The 25,372-nt window shown below is 45.4% G+C and overlaps 1 protein-coding gene across 5 annotated transcripts; it reads right to left on the reverse strand.

Annotated features, from left to right (window-relative positions):
* Positions 1-14,884: 14,884 nt before the first annotated feature.
* On the reverse strand, positions 14,885-22,142 carry znf217 (zinc finger protein 217). Of its 5 annotated transcripts, XM_062565465.1 has the most exons (7): positions 21,830-22,142; positions 21,522-21,677; positions 18,445-19,811; positions 18,188-18,295; positions 16,715-18,091; positions 16,524-16,638; positions 14,885-16,369 (listed from the first exon to the last, which is right to left on the reverse strand). In XM_062565465.1, the coding sequence occupies exons 3-6, from the start codon at positions 19,757-19,759 to the stop codon at positions 16,526-16,528; spliced, it is 2,913 nt and encodes a 970-aa protein (XP_062421449.1). In that variant the 5' UTR covers positions 19,760-19,811; positions 21,522-21,677; positions 21,830-22,142; the 3' UTR covers positions 14,885-16,369; positions 16,524-16,525. The 5 variants fall into 5 exon arrangements, with proteins under 5 accessions (XP_062421449.1, XP_062421447.1, XP_037335029.2 ...); XM_062565463.1 differs by having other exon boundaries at positions 14,885-16,638; XM_037479132.2 differs by lacking the exon at positions 21,522-21,677 and having other exon boundaries at positions 14,885-16,638.
* Positions 22,143-25,372: the final 3,230 nt, after the last annotated feature.

The following is a 25,372-nucleotide window of genomic DNA, read 5'->3' on the forward strand; positions in this document are numbered from 1 at the left end:
AAACTAATAGGGTTACGAGAAAGTGGCCTCTGCCATCATTGCTCATGTGAACAGACTGACCGATGGCTGACATTCCCTGGCAGAGTGCGGATCATTTGTCCACAGGAACCGGGGGGGGGGCAGCTCACTTCCAAATGCCATGGTGTAGGGTGCCTGGACAATGGGCTCAATGCTGGGCTATTATCCGCTGTGTCAGCAGGGATCGGCCTCCCATTTGAAGAGGTTCTCTCGTCTGCATCCATGCCACTTTGAGGAGCATCATTAGGTTGGCCTGTCAATTTCAAACCGAGTGTTATCTGGATGCTGCAAATACTGTGCATCATTCCTCTCTATCTTTGCCCTCATACCATCCGTCCGTCTAGCTGCCTGCAGTCCCGAGTGGATGGTCTGTTCGGTGCCAAATGATCTCTGCTATTGTTTTTTTAATCAGAACAGGTGAAATAGCTCTGCGAATAGCCTAATGATAGCATGCTAAAATTGCTTCTATGCTGCGTATTCTGTGGAAAATATCACACATCAGCACACGTCTTTTTTTTCCCCCTCTTTCTCGCCCCCCTCCTACTCTGTTAATTTTAGTCCAGCACTGATAGAGTGACGGGTGACGTGGTGCCGCATTGCAAAGCTGATATACATCAGTTTTAAATAACACCTCTGTTGATCATCTGTCAAACCCCCCCCAATGGGATTCAAGCTGGTAAACACTGCTGAATGTATAGTCAACTTCACGTCACACATATTCCAACTGTACCTGATCAAACAGGCCTGTGAGGGGCCAAGACAGGCTTAGACCATCATTAGTGAGGTTGCACACTACTAGTAGCTATCTCAGCTCATGGCCAAATTGGCTGGATGTCAATCTGTCTGTATCTTGTGAGGTGTTAAAAGCCTAATGATGTCTGGTCTTGGCTGCTCCATTGTTTGGATGTTGGTCTTCCTCTGCAGGTCATGTAGGTGGCTGAATTTTACTGAAACATTTAACAAAAAAAATACTTTTTTTACATTATTCTATATATTTAGCCGGCTGGATTTATAGATTGTACCTCAGCTGATGTATTTTTAAAGAAGAATTCCAAGGCTTTGGATTCATGTTAAGACGGTGAAAGACAATTTGATGTCGTTGATTTCTATATGGTGCTGTTTTCTGACACGTCTCTTACTCGCGCTTTCGGCGTGTCTTTAAACCCTCCCTTTGGCATTGCCACAGTAAGTTATGTGGATTGCCTGTGAAGATGTGAGATCTTGGAAGCACTCAGACTGCCCCCAGAGAATTGGCCTGTAAACCATCATTAGCGAGCAGAAGAGCGTAAGTCTTAAAATTGTTAGATCCCGCTGATGTGCCATATAACCCTTTTTATTCCCAGTGACAAACCAAACCACCTAAAATCAGGTATAATTATGCCGAGGCAAATCCAATTTACCCCTTCTTGCATGTAAGGTTCTCTAAATAAATGAAATTATAGATTCCCGAACCACAAAGCAACTGCAATCCTTCACAAAGAATATCTCTGGATATGGATCCCGATTCAACACGTGTCGTATGGGATCGCCTGATTTGTTTGTTTGATTTTAGAGGTGATTGATGCAGCCCAAAATACATGAGGCAAAGTATTGGGATTCGTCTTTCTGATCTAAAAAAGCACCTGACTTTTGATGCTGTCGCAGCAAGACGGAATTACATATTTAACTTTGACATCTTTGACAATCGGGGGAGAGAGAGAGAGAGAGAGAGAGGCAACCTTCACAACTTTCAAGCACACATAAAAGTTGGATTGCATTTTTTAAAGGTGCAAGGGGAAGTCACCGTATTCAACCGAATCAACATTTCAAAGTCTTCACGGAGCCCTTGACTTTTGAGGCAGATCACAGAAGGGTGGATTGGCAAGACTCATTTACATTGTTCAGAAACTGGTCTCACTTGAGAAGAAAGATACCCTTTACACAGCTTAAATATAACCTTTTGTTTCGCAAGTTAAAAAATGAATTTAGGCACGAGAAAACCGACTTGTTATTCTTGTTGCTAACAAAGTGTTTGAGTGACTCCTTGTTCAAGCTATATCTGTGGACCTGTCAGTTGATTAGTCCCCTTGATTACCATTTATAAGAGGCCCCAGCGCTCTATTATTTGCATTCCTATTTAGCCATGATTTTGCAGAGGGCACGCCGTGATTAAACTTGTCAAGAGGTCTGATTGACAAGGTCAGATCTTCACATTCCAGTCTGCTGAAATGAGAAGAAAAAAAAAAGAAAGTAAAATAGACACTGGCTGTGTCAGCTTGCCTTGCTTTTCCTGTTCCTCTCCCACCGTGCTGAACATCCCGCCCCCCACCCCCCCCCCCTCTCGCTTCCTCCCTCTTTTTCCCCCTTACAATCTCAGTCAGGAATGTTTTAATTTCAAGAATATATTCTGCCTGTCAAAGTGAGGCAGGATGGCCTGTAGTTCAGACGATGAGATGTGATGGGTGTAAAACAATAAAAAAAAAGAAGAGACGGTAGGTGATGGGAGAGAGAACAAAGAGGAAAAGAGCTCACTTTATTGGACAGATTTAATTACACTGAATAGAGATTAAGGCAGGCAATCCACCGAGGTGTGAAATTAACCCTTGATTACTGATGAAGCTCCGAACAGAGGCTGAAAACAACTGTTAAAAAAAGATTGACCACTTGGAAGAGGTAATTATTTCAGATATCACCTAATCAAATCTGGATAGGTAATGTTACCATGCATAAATGAACCAAGATAGGTAACTACATTATTAACGAGGCCCGAAAACGCTAACAGAGAACGACTTGACATCATCTGAAATGTAGCAGCTTGCTTGCATCACAGATTGCTAACCTTTCTGCTACTGGGCTCTCTCCCTGGAGGGGAATGGGGCCGGGGAAGGAAAGAAAACTACAATTAAAAATGCAAAATGAGTTGATGCAATCTGCTTTTTCCAAATGATGCTGAGGACTTCATGCTCTCGAAATCTCACGTTACGAGCCGCATTCAGATAAATGGGCAGTTGTTGGCAGATACGAACAAATTAGACTTTTTCAAAACCCCCGGATAATTCTTCAGAACATTTGTTGAAAGTACAACTTATTTTATCACTAAATAAAAGTATTCAAAAAAAAAATAACAGCTGTGTTTCTATCGCGCAGTGATATTCATTCCATCACCATACGTTATCATCCAGGAGGGAAACGTTCAGACCTGATGTTCACAACTCAGAGACAACCGGATGCCCTGCTCCGACAAGGCTAGCTGTTCATGTGATTAGCAGCAATTAATGAACAGAAAGCCAGGACTCGTTTGTGTTTGAAAAGATCTTAAATGAACCCATTAGCACTTGTCATAGTCCTGTACACTAAACAGCGTGAGTTCAATTAGATTTTTGTCGTATTAAAGTGGTTTGCCCGACGCCGCGTTTTAAGTCGTGCAGTTGTGCCTTTTGTTCAAAATCAGTCAGTCTCTCCCATGTTATCAGGTTTCAGGCCTGTGTGCCGATGCTACAAATATTCTTTTTAAAAAAAATTTTTTTTATGTTTGTGTCGGTTTCCCCTAACACACTTTGCACTCTTATTGCAGTCTTAAATATATCTAAAAAACTGTTCAGTTAAAAGTACAGAACAGGAAGCCGGGCTAAAACCACCACTGCCTGCTTCTCCTGCCTAACTGTGCGTGCGTGACAGCATCCATACAATAAAATATGTACCCTGTCTTGTACATTTCATTCCCGGCGCTGAGAGGACAAGGGAGGAGGACAGAGAGGAGAAATAAAGTGCCATAATGAATCTAAGGGGTGTGATTCGTTCTGATCAAACGCACTCAGGGATGAGTCATGCTCCGCTGGACCTTCTGACCACCGATGGGTCCACAGCAGAGAAGGGGACGAGGCCCGGGGACGGACGAGCACGCATCAATTCTAATTATTCCCAATGTATGCGATCCTGCAAATGGCCGTCCTCGCAGTGGTGGTCGACGACAGTTTTCCTCAAACAAACCGCACATCCCCCCCCCCACCACCACCACAGCCACATCTCCCTTCTCAAGATGTCCCCTCGGAATTTTTCATGAAGAGCTTTGTCTGCAAACCCGGGACAAGAGCTACGGATCAGAAGGAATGAAAGCAGCGGGTGGCGTGGTTCGGTACAGAGGGGAGCAAAACACAACCGGCTCTGGTGCCGGGGATGGGGGGGGGGGGGAGAGAGAGAAAGGTACGACGATCAATTAATCCAGGCAGTAATTGGATGAGTGTGTACGTATAGAGCGGTAACGCCGTAATGAAAGTCATCCATTGTGCACGTTCTCTCCCTGGCCGGTGAACCATCCCCCTCATCATCCTCTGGATCTCAGGTGCTTAGCCATGCAAATCTGTCTGACAGCCCAGTACATCTCTGTCTGCCTAATTGGACAGTATGGAGTTGTTTATGGGTATCGCAGACATTTAGGACTCAGTTGGGGGCTGCTCAAAAATCATTAGCGAACGGCCCCTGTTCCTGAAATGTCAGCTCCACTTCAGCGACGTCAAAGCGGCGCCGCCGCGATAAAAAAAACAACACGGTTATCTCCGTCAACAACAGGGACGCGGCCCTTTTGAATGGAACGGCGTACTCGCCGAACAGCCCCAACGTGTTGTGAAACGAGAGGATCTGGATCCCACTCCCACACCACCGCTTTGTGATGTGTAAGCGAGGTGCTGTTTTTTTTTTTTGCTAATTAGAAAAGAACTCCATCTGTAGAATTTGCAGTGGTGGATATTTAAGGATTTAAGCACACTGTGCTCCGTCACTCGCACTCCCCCATCACAATGCACACTTTGGAAGACTGAAGAATTAAAGCTGCTACGTATCACCTGTGGATCCAATAGCCAAGTTGTGCTGTGCTCTCGCTTCAGTTTCACACTAAAACAGCAGACCCAGTTGGTGTGGCTGGTGGAGCGTTTAGCCCCCAAAGAGCCATACATGTCTCCCAGGAGTCGGCTAAAAGAAGACTTAAACTCATCATATGGACACAATAACCACTTTGAATCAATGCCAATGTTGCTCTGTGTAAACAGGCCACTGGTAGCAAGAAGCAAAGAGTTATGTAAGTGTTTATTGATTGTTTCCACAGGCCCAAAATGGCAAACAAATCCTATATGAAGGTTTTTCAACTTCAACTCTACTTCATTCACATCTCAAATAAACTAAATGATCAAATATAGATATATATATATATATATAGATATAGATATATAACAGAATGGACTATGATATTTAGTCTGATTGCTGTTTAATCACCTGAAACCAAGAAGTGTTGTGTTTTTATTGTCTTAGAATGCGCTCTTCATATCAGTCCACCATGAAACACCACCATGTTTTACACAGTACAGCCCAGAATGGACAATCCCAATCCTGCCTCTACGGGGGGGGGGGGGGGGCTTTATGTTTGTACATTACCTAAAAGCAACGGTAGACATGCAAAAAAAAAATGCGCCGCAGAGTGCGTAACAGCTTGTGTGTGACTCCTGTTCCTCTAAAGTGAACTGAGCAATGCGGATGGCGTTAACACAGTTTTGGTATTTGTTTGACGCCCCCCCCCAAATCCTACTCACTGTCCCTCCGAGTTATTAGTCAACCAACAGAAGACTGAGAAGAGCTACTGCAGAGAGGGGAATTGATACCAATCAATTGCTTATTTTCTTTGAATGTTCAAACCCCTCCATTTACTGCCCCTCTCTCTCTCTCTCTCTCTATATATATATATACTGTATATATATATAATATTTGAGGTTTAAATACAATTCAAAATAATCTCCATGACATGTAAACGGATCCTTTTAATAATAACTTTCCTAATTACTAAGTAGATTGAGTCATTTATTAAGCAAACCTATTTGCTCCTATTTTAATGACTGTAAAGGAAATCCATTTGAATTGAACTTGCAGGTTGTGATGGGTAATATTACTATTTAGTCGCATATTTATGCCACAATCAATTCATCGCAAAAATAACAGACAGATCAATTAAACTTAATATCTTTTTCGTGGCCTAATTGGTTCTAATCTAATTTAGCACTTTATCAAAGAACAAAGGAGACCAAATCCCCAATATGTCCCCAAAATGAACTTAAAGTTAACTAAGTTTATAAAAAGTAGAACCGCATTTGGTTTACCACAGCACACCAAAATATAAAAAGTCGCCAATCGTAGGCACCGGGTCCGAGGGGGGGGGGGGGGGGGCTTCCAGGCACAAGCTTTTAAGAGGGAGGAGGCCGTAGCGTGCTCATTGCACTGAATTGACCTCACACACACACACACACACACACACACACACACACACACACCTACCAGGTAGCTGGTTGTGCCGTAAACACCGTAAACATTACAGAGCATGCGGTCGGGCAGGATGAATCATCAACGTTAATTATTAACGTTCATTAACGCAGAGAGCCGTTCCAAAGACAAACCTGCAGCCGGGCGGTAATGGCCGCCGCCATCCAGCGCTCTTCCGTTTTCCCTTTGGGGAGGGACTGTTTTATTATTGCACTTACCTGTCAGGATGCAAATGTGCCCGCACGATGGATCGGAGTGACCACAGAGGAAGCGATGGGCAAAAACCGGTGACAAGACAAGGGTAAATTCAGAAGGTGGTGCTCAGTCTCCAAGTCCTCCTCCCCCTCCAACCCCCCCCCCCCCCCCCCCCCAGCTCTCATTTTGTCTCTCTCTCCCTCTCTCTGGCTCTTGAAACCATTCCATCTTTATAGCTGAGCCAATCAATGGCAAACCAGTGTCTATTGTCTGTTCTTTGCTCAGGCCGTTGCCCTCCTCCCGGCACCCCCCCACCCCCATTACAGAAATGTTTCTTCCCATCAGTGCCTTTACTTATCACTTCCCGGGTGACATTGAACTTCCTATGCCCCGGCCGCCGAGACACATCTCTGAACTCACACAATTACTCTTCATTCCCACTAACAATTTAGTAATGAAGTATTGATTTCCAGATTCCTCTCTTATGGATGATATTAGATTTTGTTTGATAAACTGTGCCTGGGCCTCTAATCTGCACGGTCCCTTTTCCCACTGTCTGTAAAACAAAGTGCCACTGGAGAGATAATGACCGGGGAACATCGATGAACTCATTTCATCAATTTGTAACACTTGACAATGAAAAAGGGCAGGCATTTTTCAAGCAGCAATGTCAAAGTTTATTGCTCTGGGTACGGTCTTATTGGGAGCCAGACATCTTGAGCAGCGTTCAGCTCTAATTTATGGGGCCCTGTGTGCCAGTTACTTTTAAAGGAAATGTTTTGGATACTGGCAGGATATTGGTGTTGAACCGGGGGCTGTCTGATTTCCAGGGTCACGAGGGATTCATGTGTCATGTTAGACAATACGCAAAAGCAGCAGAGGTGGGGGGGGTGCAGAAAATGCCTTTTAAATCACACCAAAATGTGACGTGCGTGTCACACGTTCACTGATGCGAGAGTCGCATTTATGTTTGGATTCCCGTGTTTTCTAAGAAATGGTACCTGGTATTATTTTAAGCGATACAAATATTGAGGAAACGTATAGGATTCCCTAAGAGCGATGTCTTATGGGATCCTATACGTTTCCTCAATTGTTGCATTGTGAAACATAAGCCAATACGTGACATTTTGACACAGGCTGCTGTATTTCTATCTTATGGCACTGTACCCAAGGCAACAAACGGTACTCAGAATTCACTCACTCTTTGCACATTTGTAATGTTACAGCCTTATTCTAAATACAATAAATCCACAATCAATACCTTTATCAATAATGACAAAGAGAAAACAGGATTTACTGTTAATACTATTTACTTTTGAATATTCACCTGAATAAAAAGATAAAAAATAAATATCCCTCCGACATAAGCATTCGCAACCTTTGCTTTGACACTTGACATTTAGCTCAGGTGTCTCCCTTTTCTCTAAATCATCTGTGAGATGTTTTTTACTCCTTGATTCCGTGTTCCATTCCAAGTAATTGGACATGATTGCGGAAGGCACACATCTGTCTGTATGAGCTCTCGCTGACAACGCAGACCGAAGATCGGCCCGCAGAGATCTGGGAAGGGCTACAAAAACATTACGCCCCACCGAAAGGTTCCCAAGAGCACAGGGGCTTCCATAATTCTTCATCAGAAGACGTTTAGAAGAAACAGAGCTCTTCCCGGGGTCCAGCAAAAATGTGAGGCGCGTGAAGGGGTGCGGGTACTTTTTGTTAGAAAAATTAAAAATCAAGAACTCACAGCTGCAACCCGTAACTCACATTTCGTACACTTACACTCTCCTTAAATGTCACACATTTAAGCGGCAAGAAAAATCCACCTGTCAAACGAGGGTTTTGCCTCTTTGAAAGCTGTACGAACCCAGGAGCAAACTCCAATTGAGTTTCTCCTACGAATCCAATGGTTCCGGCCGGGCCCCCACACTTAAGCATCCTCACGTCCCGAGTGGATGTGGCTGCAGTGGTGCTTCTCACACCGCCGCATGGGACGCTTTACCGTGCAATGTGGTGCAGGCCTTCAAGCTGCATTAATGATGATTTTTGAGTCTTTGCCAAGTTCTATATCGAAATACCATTTAATCCATTTACATGAAATAATGGTGGACTTAAATCAGAGAGTTCCAAGTCAAGAGGTTTCCCCCAATGTTTGAATGATGATGGAAGCAACAAACACTGCACAATTGTTACATTTTGATGAGTTAAGTTCCCTAAATATCACTAGCAAAAATGTACATGAATCATGCAACCTTTTTGAAGCTTTGAAACTTAGCATCACATGTATATATGCGTGGTGCATCTCCATACGCTCGATTACCCTAGAACTGTTTTCTTTGTGCGTGCTCCTGCACAGACAATCTATCTGGTGCAAAGTCAAATCATTTATTTCCCCTCATTCATCCTGATAGAATGAGGGGCCTGAGGAACAACAGCCAATTTGGACTGAAAATCCCAGTTCAACTCGGGGTAATCTGATTTCTCTGCTCCCCAGAAATCTACATGTATAGTGCTTATCAACTAGATTACTGGCAGGTAGGAAGAATAACTCAATTTGAGGTTACTTGTTTCTCTGTGTGTAGTATTCAGTGTCACAATGCATTAGAAGAGGAGGGCTATTGCTTTGTGGAATGGATGCGTAACTTCTTTGCTCCTCCTTTTCCGAGATCTTCCCATTTGTTCTCATGCTGCTGTTTTTTGCACAAGAAAACCAAAGTGATCAAATGTAAATGTGCTGCGATCGGATAATGGCTTTTAGGGACGCATTTGCAGCGGAGACCGGAGGGCCTGCAGCTCCACCCATGTGTTTCTTTTTGCATTTTTATTAAAAGGGACACTGTCTTCTCGCCGGTTACGCGGTCCCGCTCGTTTCCCAGCGTGGACTGTAAGAAGGCTCCTCCCAGTCCTCCTATATGTGGACATAATACAGGGTCAAGTACGGGCTGTGGTAACGGATGACCACCACCCACAGTACCCTCATCACCGCGGAGGTCAATCCGCCTGGAACAAGAGCACCGGTCCCTTCAAGGTGATTATTGATAAAGGGTGACACGCCAATGTGGACACGAGACAAATTATACTCCGGGGCCAATCGCTTCTCTTCTCTTGTTTCTGGAGACGAGACCTTGCTTAATGTATAAATACTGTGGCGGGAACCTATTCCCATACCGATTGAGTGACTATAAAAGAAACGGAGTGGAAACCATCAGGGAAGCAGGGAGCCATGTCAGTTTCCTTTAGACACAGTCCTCTTAATATCTTTTAAAGGAAACAATCATCTTTCCTGATGAACCAAAATGTCCCGTAGCAGCCAAGGTCAAACAGACCCGAGCCCACGCGGACCCACACAGTAAATGCATCAAGTGTTCAACTGTGCGTCGTGTTTCTCTCGTTTCCTCCACAGTCCACTGGAGGGTTTGTTTCCAGCTCACGGTTCTGCAGGGCAGAGGCTCCCAATGTGTTTCACATAGAAGAAGAAGAAAAAAAAGATGGTGGCTTGATACATCACATTAACATCTTAATATAACACAGGCAGCTCTGTTGGAGTCTGGAACCAGACTGTTTGTATTAGTAATCACATCGGAGCGTAAATGACCTCCCCCTATCGTGGAGTTATTGGCAGCATTTACGCAATGATGAAATGGTTTCTAACTTACTTAGTAATGCAGTTGTAAACAAATATTAAAAAAAAATGTAATGATGCGTTTGTTCTTTGCTATGAGGCATTCGAAAAACCGGCTAATAATACATGTTTAATAAAAAAAGACTTTTAATCACATTATCCGTTTTATACTTGCGTTTGAGAGGTTGCGTAACAATTAATAAACCTGTTACAAATGTATATTATTAGAAGTCAAATTATAGATATAATATCATTTATTTAAAACTGCATTTTCATCGAAAAACAAACACTCAAGTGTGTTTACCAGACATATTAACCAAAGGAATCTACTCACATAAATAACCATCATAAATTAATCTTGCAAGTAAAAGATGCAAATTCATGCTCATAAATAAGAAAAAGAAACTTTCATGTGTGGTTGGACAGTATAATAACATTATTACATTGTGTCAGAAGGTTTATTAACGTATTAATGTATGCTTACAACTACTTTGTTATCGAACATTCATTCACTGATAGTTAGAGCTTATCGACGATTCATATTAGGCATTAGAATGATGACAAAGAGATTTATTTGCAATAAAAATTGATTGTTTATATACTGCTTGTAAATATATGGATTAATGATATGGTAGTGTGAGTGCATAGACAAAAATAACAAATGAAATGTACTTTCTTATAAAAGATTCAAACAAATAAAGAATATGTCTTGGAAAGCATCTCACCATTGGCAAAAAATGCAAGTAAATAAAGTCCTAGGTGACATTGCACGTATACTTGCTGAACTGTCGCTTGTTGATTAGTCTGTGAGAAGAGGAAACTCGGGGAAAAAAAGAGTTGCTTAGGAGGTGCCATGTCCTACCAATCACTCTCCCCTTCTAAAGGGGCTCCAATGGCACCTGAGGGGGAATCTCATGGCTGTCATCCCAGAAAGCCTGCCGCCCTGATGCCTGCTTACCATCTGCTCCCCATATGAGCAAAAACAGGCAATTGTCTCAGAGAAGGCACCTCAATCACAGTCATTGAACTAATGTACTTAAGCATATTTCCGTCGGTTAGGGTTGAACGACGTCTATGCAATACTGGAAGTCCCCATTTGGCTGGTGGAGATAGCTGTGATGGATTCTCTGTGCGAGCGGCGTAGGTCGAATGTGTTTGAAATGTATATGTGCCCCCGCCTCGGCGTGGACTTCGCCATCTGACAGTGAAAAAAGCACAACAGTGGGACCCTGTCAGCGTTACACTTCCTGTAAATAACCCCTCCATGCCTTTGGTTTTATCATTCCCTGCAAATGGTTCCAGGCCCCTCCAGAGTCGACAAGAAATAGCATTATTTTATGGCATGGAGCAAAAAAAAGAGGAGATAAAAAGAAAAGCCGGGGAGAGAAAAAAGGGAGATGGGGCTAAAAAAGGTCCTTCAGGGAACATGGTGTAAATGAAGTTCCAGGAATGACACAGGCGAGCAATGAGGCGTGGATGGAAAATATACGCTGCACATCATCGGATAGAGATGCCAGTGAAAATGGCTTCATTGAAGTGTCAGCCCTCATCCATCAATCAATCATCCGCAAGAAACAATAACGCTGCGGCGATGGGGCAGCTTTTATGGGGCTTACTCATGGGTATCGGAAACAGCACTTAAGTATAGTTCTGACACTGAGAGAGAAACAGAGGTGAGGTGCTCAGCTTATTCCACATGCAGGTAGAGCAGATGTGGGGGGGGGGACGGGGGGGGCTAAGTATACAGTGCCTCTACCCCCCCCCATACCCCTTGTCAGACGAGCTCTGGACAGAGGGGTCTTTATCTCAACAACAGCCTTGGATTCCATCTTTTGTAACGTCTTTGTGCCTCATCGTGACAATGGAACGAGAGCCTATGAGCCGCGGTGAGTCTCTGGCCAAGTCGTGCTTTGGGCTAGCATCAGCATGCTAACATGCTTCCATCACGGGGGGGGGGGGGGGGGGATTACGGACCCGAATGGTGCAGCCATGCTAGTAGTAGGGCCTGGCTAAATATTTACTACAGTCTAATACTACAGTCACATATGTTTGCGTCCATTCTACATATTGTCTTTTGCTTTCCCTTCAATCCATTTTTCTTCCCTGAAAACCAGGTTGTTCCGCCTCTTTAAGTCGAGTGCAACGATGTCAAGTAATAGACAACACTAGTCATTACTGCTTCTACTTACAAATACCCTCAACAGACCATTGGAAGTAGAGCCACACATTCATAAAGGCTTCAATATGTTTATCACTCTCCAGACATAAAAATAAACAAAAACCGCTAAATGGTCCAACAGTCGCTTTTGCTGTATGTGAGCCTTTTGATTTCCCCAAACCAAGTCCCCTGATGGCTTCTCGGCAACATGAAACATGACACATCATCTATTATTCTGTACATGTGCCTTGCTATCTCAGCCCCGCTCCATATGGCCCCTGTTGTCTCCAGACACCCAAATCCCTTTCCTTAGGCCAGGGGCTGTTTTTGTGGGAACCATTACCATTGCTCCTCTTCCTCAGAGGAATAGGGTGACGATGATGAGCAATCACAGCCAGGGCGGACTTTCTGCCTCAAATTGTGACAGGATATCCAACAACTGACCGTATCCGCTTTGCTGGCCCAATTGCTAATTCATGCAAGTTGACAATCTGGAGGCAACAATTATGAGTGATGAAAAGACTGAAAATAAGAGGAGGGAGCACTTTAAGGAGGGGGGGGGGGGGGGAGAAAAACATGAAGTTTACTTTACTAGGGGGGGGGGAGGGGGGGGTACGGTATTTGATAGCCTCACTACTGGAGAAAAAGAGGATGAAATGGCTCAGCACAGTCACAGATGTACCCGCACCCTCCTCTAAAACCAAATAGTCTGAACAGATGAATGAATAGCAATGCAAGCATAAAATGCCATTTGGGTATTGAGTTGTGAACTAAAATAGCTGCTGTCGGAATCTTAAAATCTAATGGGATGATGATGAAGGAAACTTGATAAGGAGCCGCGAAGACCTCAGGTGTTTCGTAAGCAAAGCATTTTGAGAAGAAAAACTAAAATCCCACATGAATTTGCATGAAACATGGGCGTTTTCTCAGGTTGATCTCTGTGCATAATTGGCAATGAGGCATGGTGCAGGGGAATAACAATTTAAGATGTAGGAAAATAAATACAGTTCTAATTAAATTGATGAAATCTGTTTTCTGTAACTTGTAGAGAAATAAATTGCTTGAGAGATGCGCAGCGTTTATAATCTATTTTTTACATTACTGTGTCAAATCAATAACGATTCTAGTTCTGTTTTAAGCCAGCAATGATGCATTTAAATGGAGAAAAGGGGCCTGCGGTGCCATTCATCTGCAAGGTAGAAAAAAGAAGAAAAAAAACATAGGTGAAGGTCAGGCCACATTTCTGGCGGAGGCTATATTGTTTCTTGAGGCCTCCGAATTACACAGAATAACACAAAGAAAAAGAAGTAAACAGAGTGAAACGTCTGTGGGGTATCGTTGCCTAATATGGGGACTTTTGACGCGAGAGCCCTGGCAGCATTTTGGGACACGGAGGGGATGGAGAGCAGCGGGATGCATGTCATAAGCTGTTGTCGACTACGCGTTCTCTGCCATGCCTTTGCACCAAGCTCGCCATAGTGCGGGGGAACATGAGGGTGATGCTAAGTGAAATGCTCATTTTGCGTTGTGATTACCAAGGCCCATGGGCGATATGCACTAATGTGAGCTAATGCAATAGATTACACAGTGCAGGCCCAGGGGAACAGACAGCAAACAGATGTGGTCTACTCAAAGGGGGGGGGGGGGGGGGGGAACTCAAAGTTTAAAGTGTTCAACGTGCTGAAGATTGTCGCGTTGCATTTGGTTGTGTACAGAATGCACCGCTGTGATAGATTCTGTCATTTTCTTCCGTTCATAAGACACGAGAAAAATTCAACAATGGTGCTGCTCGGGTCTTGCGGAGGACATGACCGGACTTCTCTCTCTTATTCTTCACGGGGGTGAACGCTCACTGAAACAAAAAACAACTTGCGTTGCCTTTGACTGCCGACAGGCAACACCTGCGTGACATCAATAATCCGGGCGCGGCCGAGAGGTGCAGCACTCAGGGTGTAATCTTCAAAACAAAGAGATCAGCACAAGCCGTTGCGGGTTTTTTTTTCCAGTGGTGTGCGGTTTGAAATGAAGACTGATGTGTGTAACTTCCTCGTATGGAGGGGAATAGATACTCCTGTAGTTCCATTCCAAACCTGGCCACGGTGATCTGACTTATAACTCTCACTGTGCTACATAAGTAGGTCTGCTATTCAGACTGATCTCAAAGGTTTTCAAACCCCAATCTGACATGGCTGTGCTCTAAGGTTTGTATGTGCTACCACCTGGTGGTCAATGTGGGTTGTGGATGAGGAAAATGCAACATAAGGCATTTATTCTTTGGTCCAATTTAAGTTATTTCATACATTTTCCCCATTTATTCTTTATTCTCTAAGATTTTTTGTTGAATTGGACATGAAAATGATGCGTGTGGATCATCTTATCTTGCAAGAAAATGTGCACGAGTGGCTGTGTATAAACAATCCAATTCTAAATTAATCTTAAGAGGCAGACTTGTCTGTAATTTTAAATTAAAAGGTGCCATTGCAGGTTGTACCCTGGGCGCAGGTTAAAGGCATGATGGTAAAATACATACCTGGAGCTGAAATACTTGTATTATACAAGTATTTCAGCTCCAGGTACGTGTGACCTCTAACACCAGGGGGATGTCCCAATTGAAGACAGGTTCGTCCAATCAAGATATCATTATCAATTTCAGTTGATTTATTCAAGTTCCTTCCATTGCAGCGACATCGGTGTCCTGTGCAAAGTACATCAGGCAGTCACACAGCACGCAGCTTTTCGCCTCACTTTATTATTGAAACGTGTCATACAAATCTCAAACAATATTTTTCATTTTTTACATAACGTACACAAGTAATGTGAATACCAAACCAAAGAAAAAGAAAAAATAATTTAACCCAAGCCTTTTCAAAAGTGGAAAAAACACAAAATTACACAACAGAGTAAATCGCTCATAAATGAGTTCCCCTGAGACTTTGTTCACAGTGTGTAATCTATCAAGGCCTTAAATCAACATCATCTGCTCCTGTAATTTTTTATTTTTTTGTCAAACTACACAGCGATGCAAAATCCGCAAAGACCACTTGATGTCCAGCCGGGACCGTCCAGGACCACCTGGAACCAAATAACACTTTCAAGACTGCATAGTAAGGCGAACCTCCTGTGACTAAAAGTGACTAAATGTGCAGCCTAAATAATACAGCATGAGCATTTAATACACAAAACAGAACGTGTCAAATTTGGTACTGGTCACAGCTTATGGATTTAAGGGTCCACTAAAGCAGATGATTTCAAAAAGAACCAAAAGAAAGGATCTCCCAGGAAAGCGTTGCGTTTAAGACCAAGTGTTTCAAAATGACTCAACGGTCCCGTTAATCGTGGACCAGAAGGTCCATGTGGACTCGGCCGCAGCTGGTCCGCACCTCACGGGGTTCGGCGTTCTATGTGGTGCCAGACACCCAAAACACGCATGTCCCTCCAGCTTTACCGCTGGACCTGGCGCTCTAGTGGACGAGCGGACCGGGCTGACACGAGGGCTGCAGCGGCTCTACAAAAAAAACGACGGCGCCGAGGGCACAAAATGAGGTAGAGCACGTCGACGTCCACGGGACTCCTTACCGGGGCCCGTTTGTAAACCTTCAGTGCCTTTGAGAGGGAGGGGGGCGTGGTGAATAGTGCTTAATTACTGCCTGGAGACAAACGGTAAGGTAATGAAGCAGCAATTCATTAGCACAGTTTGTACTTTATACAATCTCTATGTACTGAACGCTTCCAGATACATTTACGTTGTGCCACGTGCAAAGTTTACCGCTATGTCACAGACACTTACAGATATCGGAACGTTAGTGTGGGTCAAATATGGATCAAGCAACAGTTCTGAGTGGAAACAAATATCACAGTGCACACCAGTGCATTAACTTTTTCAAGAGAGATGGTCGGCACTTTTTCATTTCAAAAATAAGGAAGAAAAAAAAAAGTATAAAGGCCTCAGCCACGAAATGTCTATGCAACACAATTTCCCTCCATTGAAAAAAATGATAAATTAAGGGAACATAGACAGTTGGAGCATGAAACCTCTCTTAATCGTCAACAAATTCTCCAAGAAGTTCTCCAAAATAAGGGAGCAGCACAGTTCACATCTAGAGAGAAGAAAAATATACCTTTTATATTTTCAAATAGGATCTGAATAAATTTATATCAAGTACCAGGTAAACTATTTCAATCAGGGTTTGAAACCCCTCCTCCCCCCAAAAAAGAAGGAAGCTCTAAATTGCGTATGAAATGTGTTTTAACCTTTATGTAGTTTTGTCAGTGGTCCCCTGGCGCTGGTTAGGATAAGGGCCCGACGGGTCTCTCCTCTGAAGGCTGGACATGGGGGGTAAGTGTTGGTACAGCAATGTTCTGCCCCCTGAGGAAACACCTGTAATGTTAACCCTGCAATCTGACGGCCTATGCAGACGCACTCCACGAAAACTAAAACGTACCTGCTCTCGGGGCGGCCAGGCCTCCGTGACCCGGGTTGGCCGGCGAGCCGTGATAGAGGGACGCCAGGTCGCTGGGGGTGTAGGAGCGCAGGAGGTTCATCATGCTCCACTCCGAGTCCAAGCCTCCGCCGATGGCCGCCGACGTCGTCTTCAAAGCGTCCAGGGCGTCGGCGACGGTGGAGGAGGCGCTCGGCATTTGCGGCGGCGCTTTCTGACTCCTCCCCGAGAGCAGCAGCCTGTTGGACGCGTTCCCCGCCGGCCCCCTGAAGCCGGGCTTCTCCCCGCCGTCCGCTTCCCGGCCTTTGGGCGCCGCGTACTTCAGCCTCTTGCTGGAGGGCTCCCCGAAATCGATTTGGGGGAGGCTCCCGAAGCGGCTCGACAGGCACAGCCGGGCGGCGTCCGAGTGCCAAATGACGCCGCTCCTCGCCGGGTAGCTCCTCTCGCCTATTCCCACTCTGTCTGCGGGGGGGCCCGCCCGGTCCACGGCGTACTTGCTCCCCGCCGTGGACCTCATCACGAGCTCCGTGTACCTGGAGGACTCCGGGCCGCCGTGTACGCAGCGCTGGGTCTCGTCCGCGGCCCTCTGCGCGGGCGCGTGGACCGGGGAGCGCTTCGGGGGCGGCGGCGGCGGCGGGGGGGGGCGAGCGGGCGTCTTCTCTTGCGGCTTGGCAGGTTGAGGGGGCGGGGACTGGGTGCGGCGGGGGTGGCGCCGGTCAACCAGCGGAAGCGGGCTGACGTCTTTGCCTTCCAGGGCGGGGGGGCAGCCCGTGTGGCGTCGTTCTTTCAAACTGCCCGACGCGCCGATTTGTGGAGGCTCCGACTTGTCTTTGTGGGTGAGCTTTTTGTGCATGATCAGAACCTCTGGGTACATGGTTTTATACGCACAAAGCGAACAGCCCATTGGGACCAACGCGTCTCTGGGTTCGGCGCTGGCGGGGATGGAGATGGACACTTTTAAGGACAGATTTAATGGGCCCTCAGAGTTCTCGTATTTCATCTCCTCCCTTTCGGTCTTCGGGTTAACGGGTTTGGGACACTTTACGGCTGCATCGTCAGGCGCGGCGACTACTTTCTTATACTCTGCGCTCATCTGTACGAGGGGTTTGCCGAGCTTGTTACCTTTGCTGTCAAATCTGTCCTCCGGTGCTTCGTTGGTGCACGATCTGGTGCCGGGAGCCCAGAGTTTGGATCTATTCGGAGCAGGATTTTCATTGTCATTCGCATGCTTTCTATCGCTGGGGGAGGGCACTGAGGACACGGGCCTGCTGGGAATGTCGACGGAAGGTTTGTCCTTGTGACGGCGATCCAGGTGGTATTTCAGGGAAGTCTTCTGGGCCGCCGCGTAGTCGCAGTAAGCACACTTGAACGGTTTCTCGCCTGAAAAACAGCAAACGGTGCCGTTAAAACGTCAGCCACAGAAGGAGGCCTGCCGCGTGCGGTGGGGCGAACGGAAGAATTTTGCGTGCCACATACCCGTGTGAGTCCTCAGGTGAACGGTGAGGTAATAGCTCGATCGGAATGATTTGCCACAGTAACTGCAGGCTTTCGATCGGACCTTCAATCGATCGAACCCGTCTTCACCTTTTGAAAGACGAATACATAAATGGGTACACAGAGAGGAACCAGACAGAATGGCATCACAAGCTGTGATTATTGCCCCTCCCATCAGCAGAGGGAGCACAGAAAAAAAGAAGAAGAAAAAAAAAAAAAAAACACATTAACAAAGTTACCTGGAGCCATGTTGTCGTGGAGCGCGGCCTCCTCCAGGCCGTCCTCGCAGCCCTCCTCCGCGTGGTCCCCCGAGCCCGCTCCGGACAGCTTCCCGTCGACGGATAGCGTCGGACTCTCCTCGCCGCCCCTCTCCCGCTTGTGGACCCTGGAATGGAGGACCAGCTGGTGGTAGGTCCTGAAGGTCCTCTGGCAGTCCTCGCAGGTCGTTGGCCGCACTTTCACCTTGCTCTTTTGCATCAGGGACCGCCGCTGCGGGGCCGGGGCCGGCTGCTGGGGCCGCAGCTCCCTCCCGAGGACCCCTTTGGCGGCTTTGTCTCCCTGTCCCTCCGCCCAAATTTGACTCAACTCCTCCTTGTCGGAGCCGCATTCCTCGTTGTCCGTGCTGGCTTCCTGGCCGATGTCTTTGATGTTGTTCGGGCCGACCGCCACCTTGCCCTTAGTGGCGAGTTGCCACGCCTGATAGGTGTTGAAGGGATCCAGCTGGGCGATCCACTTGGATGACCGCTCACCCCGCGAGCCGCCTCCGGGAGAGCGAGGCGTCAGGTTTAGACTGTGAAGAAAAGTTTCCTGCGTGGCGAGGGATTCAGCGGGGACGTCCGTTCTCTTCTCGTCTCTGTCCCGGCCCGGCTCCCCCTCCCGGTTGTGCACTTTGCTGTGCTCCGCCAGACTGTCGTGGTCGGGGAAGAAAAAGCCACACACCATGCACATTTTGTACACGGTGACCACCGTTTCCGAGGCGGCGTCTTGGGCGACGCCGTTGACGGTGCCCGGGGTGTCCAGGTCCTGCTGGGCTTTGCTCTTCGCCCCGGGTTTAACGTGCATTTTCATGTGGTTCTTGAGGAACCACGGCTCTCTGAAGCGCCGGCCGCAGACGTTGCAGCAGTAGGTGAAGTAGTCCTTGTGCTTCCTCATGTGGGTCTCCAGCTCGGCGGCGTCATGCGACAGCTGACCGCACACAATACAGCTGTGAACCTCTGCTTTGTCAACGGGACAGTTGGTCTTTTTAGGCCAGACTCTCTCTCCGGGGATCCTGAACTCGGCCTCGACTCGGAGCACGGCCGGCTCGAAGAACGTCGTGGGGTGCTGCGTTAGCACGTGGGGGCCGAGCTCATCCTGATGGGTGAAGGTCTGATCACAGAACATGCACAGGAGCGGTACACTTCCTCCGGATTGCAACACAGTCTTCTCTGAGTAAATGGCGTGTGGTGTCATGCTGCAGCCAGGCCCCGGAACGCTCGCACTGTTACTAATGAGAATATCTTGGGCAAGTCCATCTGGGCTCTCCACAAACGGCGGCAGCGAGTGCGTCGGCATTGTCCTCTGAAGGTGGAACCAGCACGAGGGTCACTTGCTCCAGACTAGGAACCTGAAAACAGTGTCGAATGTCAAAACAGGATCAGGTCGCTGCTTCATAACTTTAGATTAAATCTGTTAAAACCTTCACCACACAGAAACAGGAAATGTATCTTTTTTAGAAATCAACTGCATAGACAACTCATTTCCTGTACCGGGCCATTAATAAAACAACAAAAGACAAAAAGCAATGTTTTTCTTAATCAAGAAACCTTAGTTTGTAAGCAATAGACCACAGGATTTGGCAGACTTGGTATCATACAAACTTAAAAGTTAATTAATCTGAAGGCATATGTTCATACTGTCATCTACTACATGTTTCTCTTCAAAAACAAAAAAATCATTTTTGAGCTAAATTGTGTTTAAAAGTGAACAATAAATAGGTTTAAGTTAAACATTTTGTAGGAGTTTGAATAGAAGCATTATTTAATACCACACCTAGCGTTGCTCTAACCTCACCACCATCTTGTTCCAAAGATCACACCCAAACTTAGTTGGTCACACGACTGTTCGGCACCAAAACAACAGCCAGCCAACACCTCATCATAGAGAAAAGCGGTTTTCATGACATGCATGGCCTGCTATCTTTGGCTGCCTTTGCTGACTCAAACTTTGCACATCAACTTTTTTTTTTTTTGGTTTTGTGACACTAGGGTCCCCCCCCCCCCTCTTCCTCCTCCTCCTCCTTTCCTTGTGCTCACTGTGGATAATCAACTGTCTCTCTGGGTCTGATTGGCACACGGGTGCAGGAACGGACCAGTGAGAGCTGAGGCTCAAGAAGAAGAAAAAAAAAGGGAAGTTACACCGATTATAAAAAAAAAAAAAACAACGTTTGTCGCCAATAGTCATTTTCAACTGTAGCGCCGCTATGGTCATTGTTGTTAACATTGATTAACTTCCCGTGGCAGATTACCTCGGTGAATTAGTGATTTGACCCAGGTGAGCCCGCGGGCTTTGTGCGAGGCTGCACTTTGTTATTCGAACAGACGCAGCTCTCAACGACAATTAACGTTGGTTTGCACGTAAGGTGTAACGGAGGCAGGGACAAGTTACACGTTACTCTTAAATAAACCGTTTAGTAATAAAGTGCACTTGGTTATTACATTCCTACCTGTGTATAATAAGCAGAGCACGAGGAATTGGGGAGGAGGAGGAGGAGGGGGGGGGTGTCTTTTCCATCAGGTTTACTGGCGTTTCACCGACGGATCTAAAACACACCCGTTTCTAATCTAACGTTACTTTAAACAAACCCCCCAAAAAAAACACGTTCCGAGAGCAACGACGACGACGTTCATTTCACAGGCAACATATTGGAATCACCCCCCCCCCCCCCTCCTTCCTCTGATCAGTGCTTACGTTGCTGCTTATTGATTTTGGGGGCTTTTCAACGCCGGTTCGTCGTTAACACTCGAGCCCCCTTCGACGAAAAGTAACGTAAACTCCCGACGACACGGTTCAACCGGGACGTCCGCGCGCCGAGCTCGTTAAAACACTCTGCTGCCGCCTCGAGAGCTCGAGCACAACTGTTGAAACTCACCGAACAATACCTCACCAACGGAGAGTTTCCGGATTAATAATGACACTGATACTACGGAGCGGTTCGCTTGAGCTGCTTCTTCATTTCGCTCGCGCGTACGAACAAACAAAAAAAAAAAAGGAAGAGAAAAAAACAACAATAACAACAAAAAGACGCGTTTTCTGCTGCTGGAGGAGGAGAGCTCACCTCTTAAATTGTTTGAATGTGAATCATATTTGTTCTACTTGGCGAGTCCTCTCTGTGCAGCTGTTGAGCTCTGATGCGCGTTCTCGCTCTCCAGCGAGTCTCTCTCTCTCTCTCTTTCTCCAATGGAGCGCGTGCACGGGAACCCCGAAAGAAACCCTTAGGGGAAAGTCACGTGGTCGCGAATAACAGATACAAAGTGCCGAGTTCACATAATGTCGATACACGGCAATAAAAAAATAAATAATTAAAAGGCAGTTAATGAATCGATGTAAACATATACGTTTTTTTTTTTAATGAGCTCTACTTACCAGGAAAGTGAACCGGTCTAACAGTCTTTGGCATTTAATCTCTGTCGTGTGCTTAAACACCCCCTTTACACTTCCATAACACTACTCGATCTAATATTGTGTTTTTCTCCCTGTGTTGTAGGTAACGGAGCGTGGGCTCCCCTGTTAAATAACGCGTAAAAAATGCTACTTTAATGGATGTAAACTGTCACAGAGTGTGTTCCTGAGGCTGATTGGAGATAACAACCACTGTTTCTTGTGTCGTCCTAATGCAGCTCTGCACCTCCCTGAAGAAGTGGCCCTTCTTCTTCAGCTCACACGTCATGCATCGGCTACCATGTGGAGATGGGGGAGGGGTGCTTCAAACTCTTCACAGTTACATGAGGGCTTTTTTTTTGGGGGGGGGGGTGTTGCTGCAGAAGCAGGTTGACAGAATTCAACTTCCTCCACTTTATAAAACATGCAAATAAAACTCCTAAACTTAAATGTGATGGAGCCATATAATCAATGCAAATGTTTAAATGTTTAATCTTAAAAAACAGACAACGCTTTCTTTCTCCATTAAAATAGTTTATTTAATTAAATTAAAGTGATTGTTTCGAAAAGATGACAGGGATAACAGAGAATAACTATTTGGTTCTTTTTAAGAAGAATACACTGATTCAATGAGGTGAAGAACAACACCTACAGTAGCACCCGCTGACTAGTGTGAAGTTGATTACCAGGCCCCTCCTCCACCCTGAAACCCTTCCAAAAAGACACCAGGCATTGGTGGTAATTTAAATCCATAGGTTGTGCAATCAATGAGGATATTCACTAGACTACAGGGTACATTCATTATTGGGACACAAACACCCTGCTATCCGTCTGAAAGAAAGGAAAGGAGCAGTGAACAAAAAACGAAACCGTCGTTTAGATTAGGCGAGGTTGTTGCCTTATCCTGCCTCTTGTGAAGACTAGTGTTTGCTTGTATATAAATAAGTCAGATCCACCCCGTTGGTCTCTTTATAAAGAAATCAAAAGTTGATCCGCGGGTTCGGCAAGTGTACTATGCCAAATGCAGTGAATGTGATTATTGTGCAAGTGCCAGCTACTATTAAAGAGACATTGTGCCCATCAAATGTTGATATTAGACATAGAGTTCCATTGTTCCATGTTAGACATAGAGTTCCATTGATTATTTCATCTGATCAAATATTGGATTTAAAGTGTTGTCTGCAGTAAAAACTATAACATCATTTTGGTGCTGCCCTAAATTATAAAATTCTATTCACCCCCCCCCCCGCAATAGCCTGATTCATTTTTCTAGTGTTCTTGCCTCGCCCTGAGATCCTGTTACACAAACAAGTCTAGTATGTTAATCAAAGGCACCACATGTGTCACACGGAGGCCTCCCGCTCATTTCCTATTGTTCTGAGGCCACAAAGGCTCCGTGAAAGGCTATCAATCTGAAGAAGCAGTTTGATGCCTCTGGATGATGAAATTGGCAGGAGATGTTATAACCTACAATAAAAAAAACATTGTGTGGATGTGGTGGTAGTTTGGGTTTAACCAGGTTTTCTTCCACTGGATGAAAATTTGTATCATAAATTGCCATTTATGAATTATCCTTAATTTCCCTCGGCAGTGATAACAGCAACAAGTACACAAACATTGTTTGCTTTAACTGATTTAATTAACTTAGTCATATTGTTTGCTGATTTATTTCCTCCACTGCAGTTTTGCCGTAACTCTTTGTTTCAGATCATTCCACAAAAGAAAAAAACAACCTGCACGAATGCCTTCAAACCGAAAAGCAACGCATTTTAATTAAAGATAGAGAGACAAAGAAGAAAAAAGTAATGCCTTAATAAATACTTATGTGACCGACGGCCCGATAGGAGCCGGAGCACAAACGGGGAAAGGCTGCAGCGGCTTCTTTTTGTCTCCGTGTGTCAGGAGCAGCTGACTGCATTGTTCCCCACCGGATTCACAGCCTGCCTTCTTGCATAATCCCGGTGTGGATCCCGGGAGACACTGATCATATATAATCTCCTTTCTAAACCCCTGTGTTTATTCAGTGAAACCAGCTGTTTTTTGATCATCGGGGAAAATTGCATCAGTCACTTTTTGGAGATCTGCACGTGTTTGAGATATTTTTGCCTTTTTGTCCTGAGAATAGGTTGAGAAAAGGGTACTCTGCATGGCCGTGTGTCGAAGAAAGGCATTTATTGTTACTCATGTAAAGCAGTAATGGACACAAAATAGAATGAAGAAGAAAACGGTTACTTTAATAAACAGATGAGCAAAATGCATTTACTCTTGTGAATATTCAATATTTACTTATCCCTTTTACAAGTGAAACTCGAAAAATTAGAATATCGTGCAAAAGCTCATTAGTTTCAGTAATTCAACTTAAAAGGTGAAACAAAATACACATATTATATAGCCATAATCATCTAAGTTATATCAAATAAAGGCATGAAATATCTCACTTTGCATGTAATGAGTCTATATAATATATTAGTTTCACCTTTTAAGTTGAATTACTGAAAGTAATGAGCTTTTGCACGATATTCAAATTTGTATATTTGATTTCTTCTCAGTTGCTTCTTGAATTAGAATGAATGTGTATCTCTTATCATCAAAAGCCGGACAAGCTAGCGTACTGGTTTACTGATTCCTCTGACCTCAATCTCCTCTCCCACTAAGATATGTCCCCTTAAAAATGTCATATCTTCTCTGGAGTCACAGTTAAACAGTCCAGTCAGTCCAAACTGTCTGTAGGTACGTCACAGATAGTTCATCATGCCCATCCTAAAGGTACTTATCCATCAGTCTGTCAGCCTAAAATCGTTTGTGTTCTGCGGTGAAATCTGCACCATAATCCACATTCATAGAGAACCAACTTCCATAAGAGAATTATTTCTATCACTATCCCCCGCCGCCATGCTGTCAGTGCATCAGCACAGTACATCTTCAAATTCTAGTTTCTATCTTTGCAGCCAACTGGCTGTGTTTCTGATCACTGCAACACACATTTCATGGACCAAGTACCGAAAAAGGGAACGGAATGAGCTGCCGTAGCATCTTACAGCGGAGGAATGATCATGTCACAGATTTTGTTATCAAGCAAATGTTCCAGCGCACAACATCGAACAAGAGTGATGTTTCCGTGATCCGTAGCATTTGCATTATCAAACTACAGGTACCTTTTGTCTCTCCGGCAGGATGTAACGGCCCCCTGAAAAGACCCCCTAAAGGTCACTGGGGAGCATCTGCATTAGAATGCAGTGCCCACAAACACTCACATCAGGTCAGTAGGACCTGCTTAAAGTGACTCGCACCCGCCTGTAGAATTCACTGCTATTAATTTGTTCGGAATCTGCGACTACCCCCCCCCTCCCCCCGCCGGTCCCTGGAATTGTGTCCCCCTAACGTTTGCTTAACAGAACAGACCTTTTTACTAGCGAGCAGTGCCGTGATCCACATTAGTGCTGACAGCGGGCCTCCTGTCAGGCCTCCCTGGCCACTGTTCCCCCGTCACACAGGCACGGCCATTGTCCCGGGATGAACCTGCGGGCA

This window comes from Pungitius pungitius, chromosome 1, assembly GCF_949316345.1.
Source record: "Pungitius pungitius chromosome 1, fPunPun2.1, whole genome shotgun sequence".
NCBI classification, from domain to species: Eukaryota; Metazoa; Chordata; class Actinopteri; order Perciformes; family Gasterosteidae; genus Pungitius; species Pungitius pungitius.

What these genes read in the sequence shown, in the direction of transcription:
- znf217 (XM_037479132.2), bottom strand. Translation starts at nt 19,759, where the DNA reads ATGCCGACGCACTCGCTGCCGCCGTTTGTGGAGAGCCCAGATGGACTT. An exon ending in TCACCTGAGGACTCACACGG is followed by an intron (nt 18,092 to 18,187) that starts GTATGTGGCACG and finishes GCTGTTTTTCAG; the next exon opens with GCGAGAAACCGTTCAAGTGT. An exon ending in CCTGGCCGCCCCGAGAGCAG is followed by an intron (nt 16,639 to 16,714) that starts GTACGTTTTAGT and finishes GTGTTTCCTCAG; the next exon opens with GGGGCAGAACATTGCTGTAC.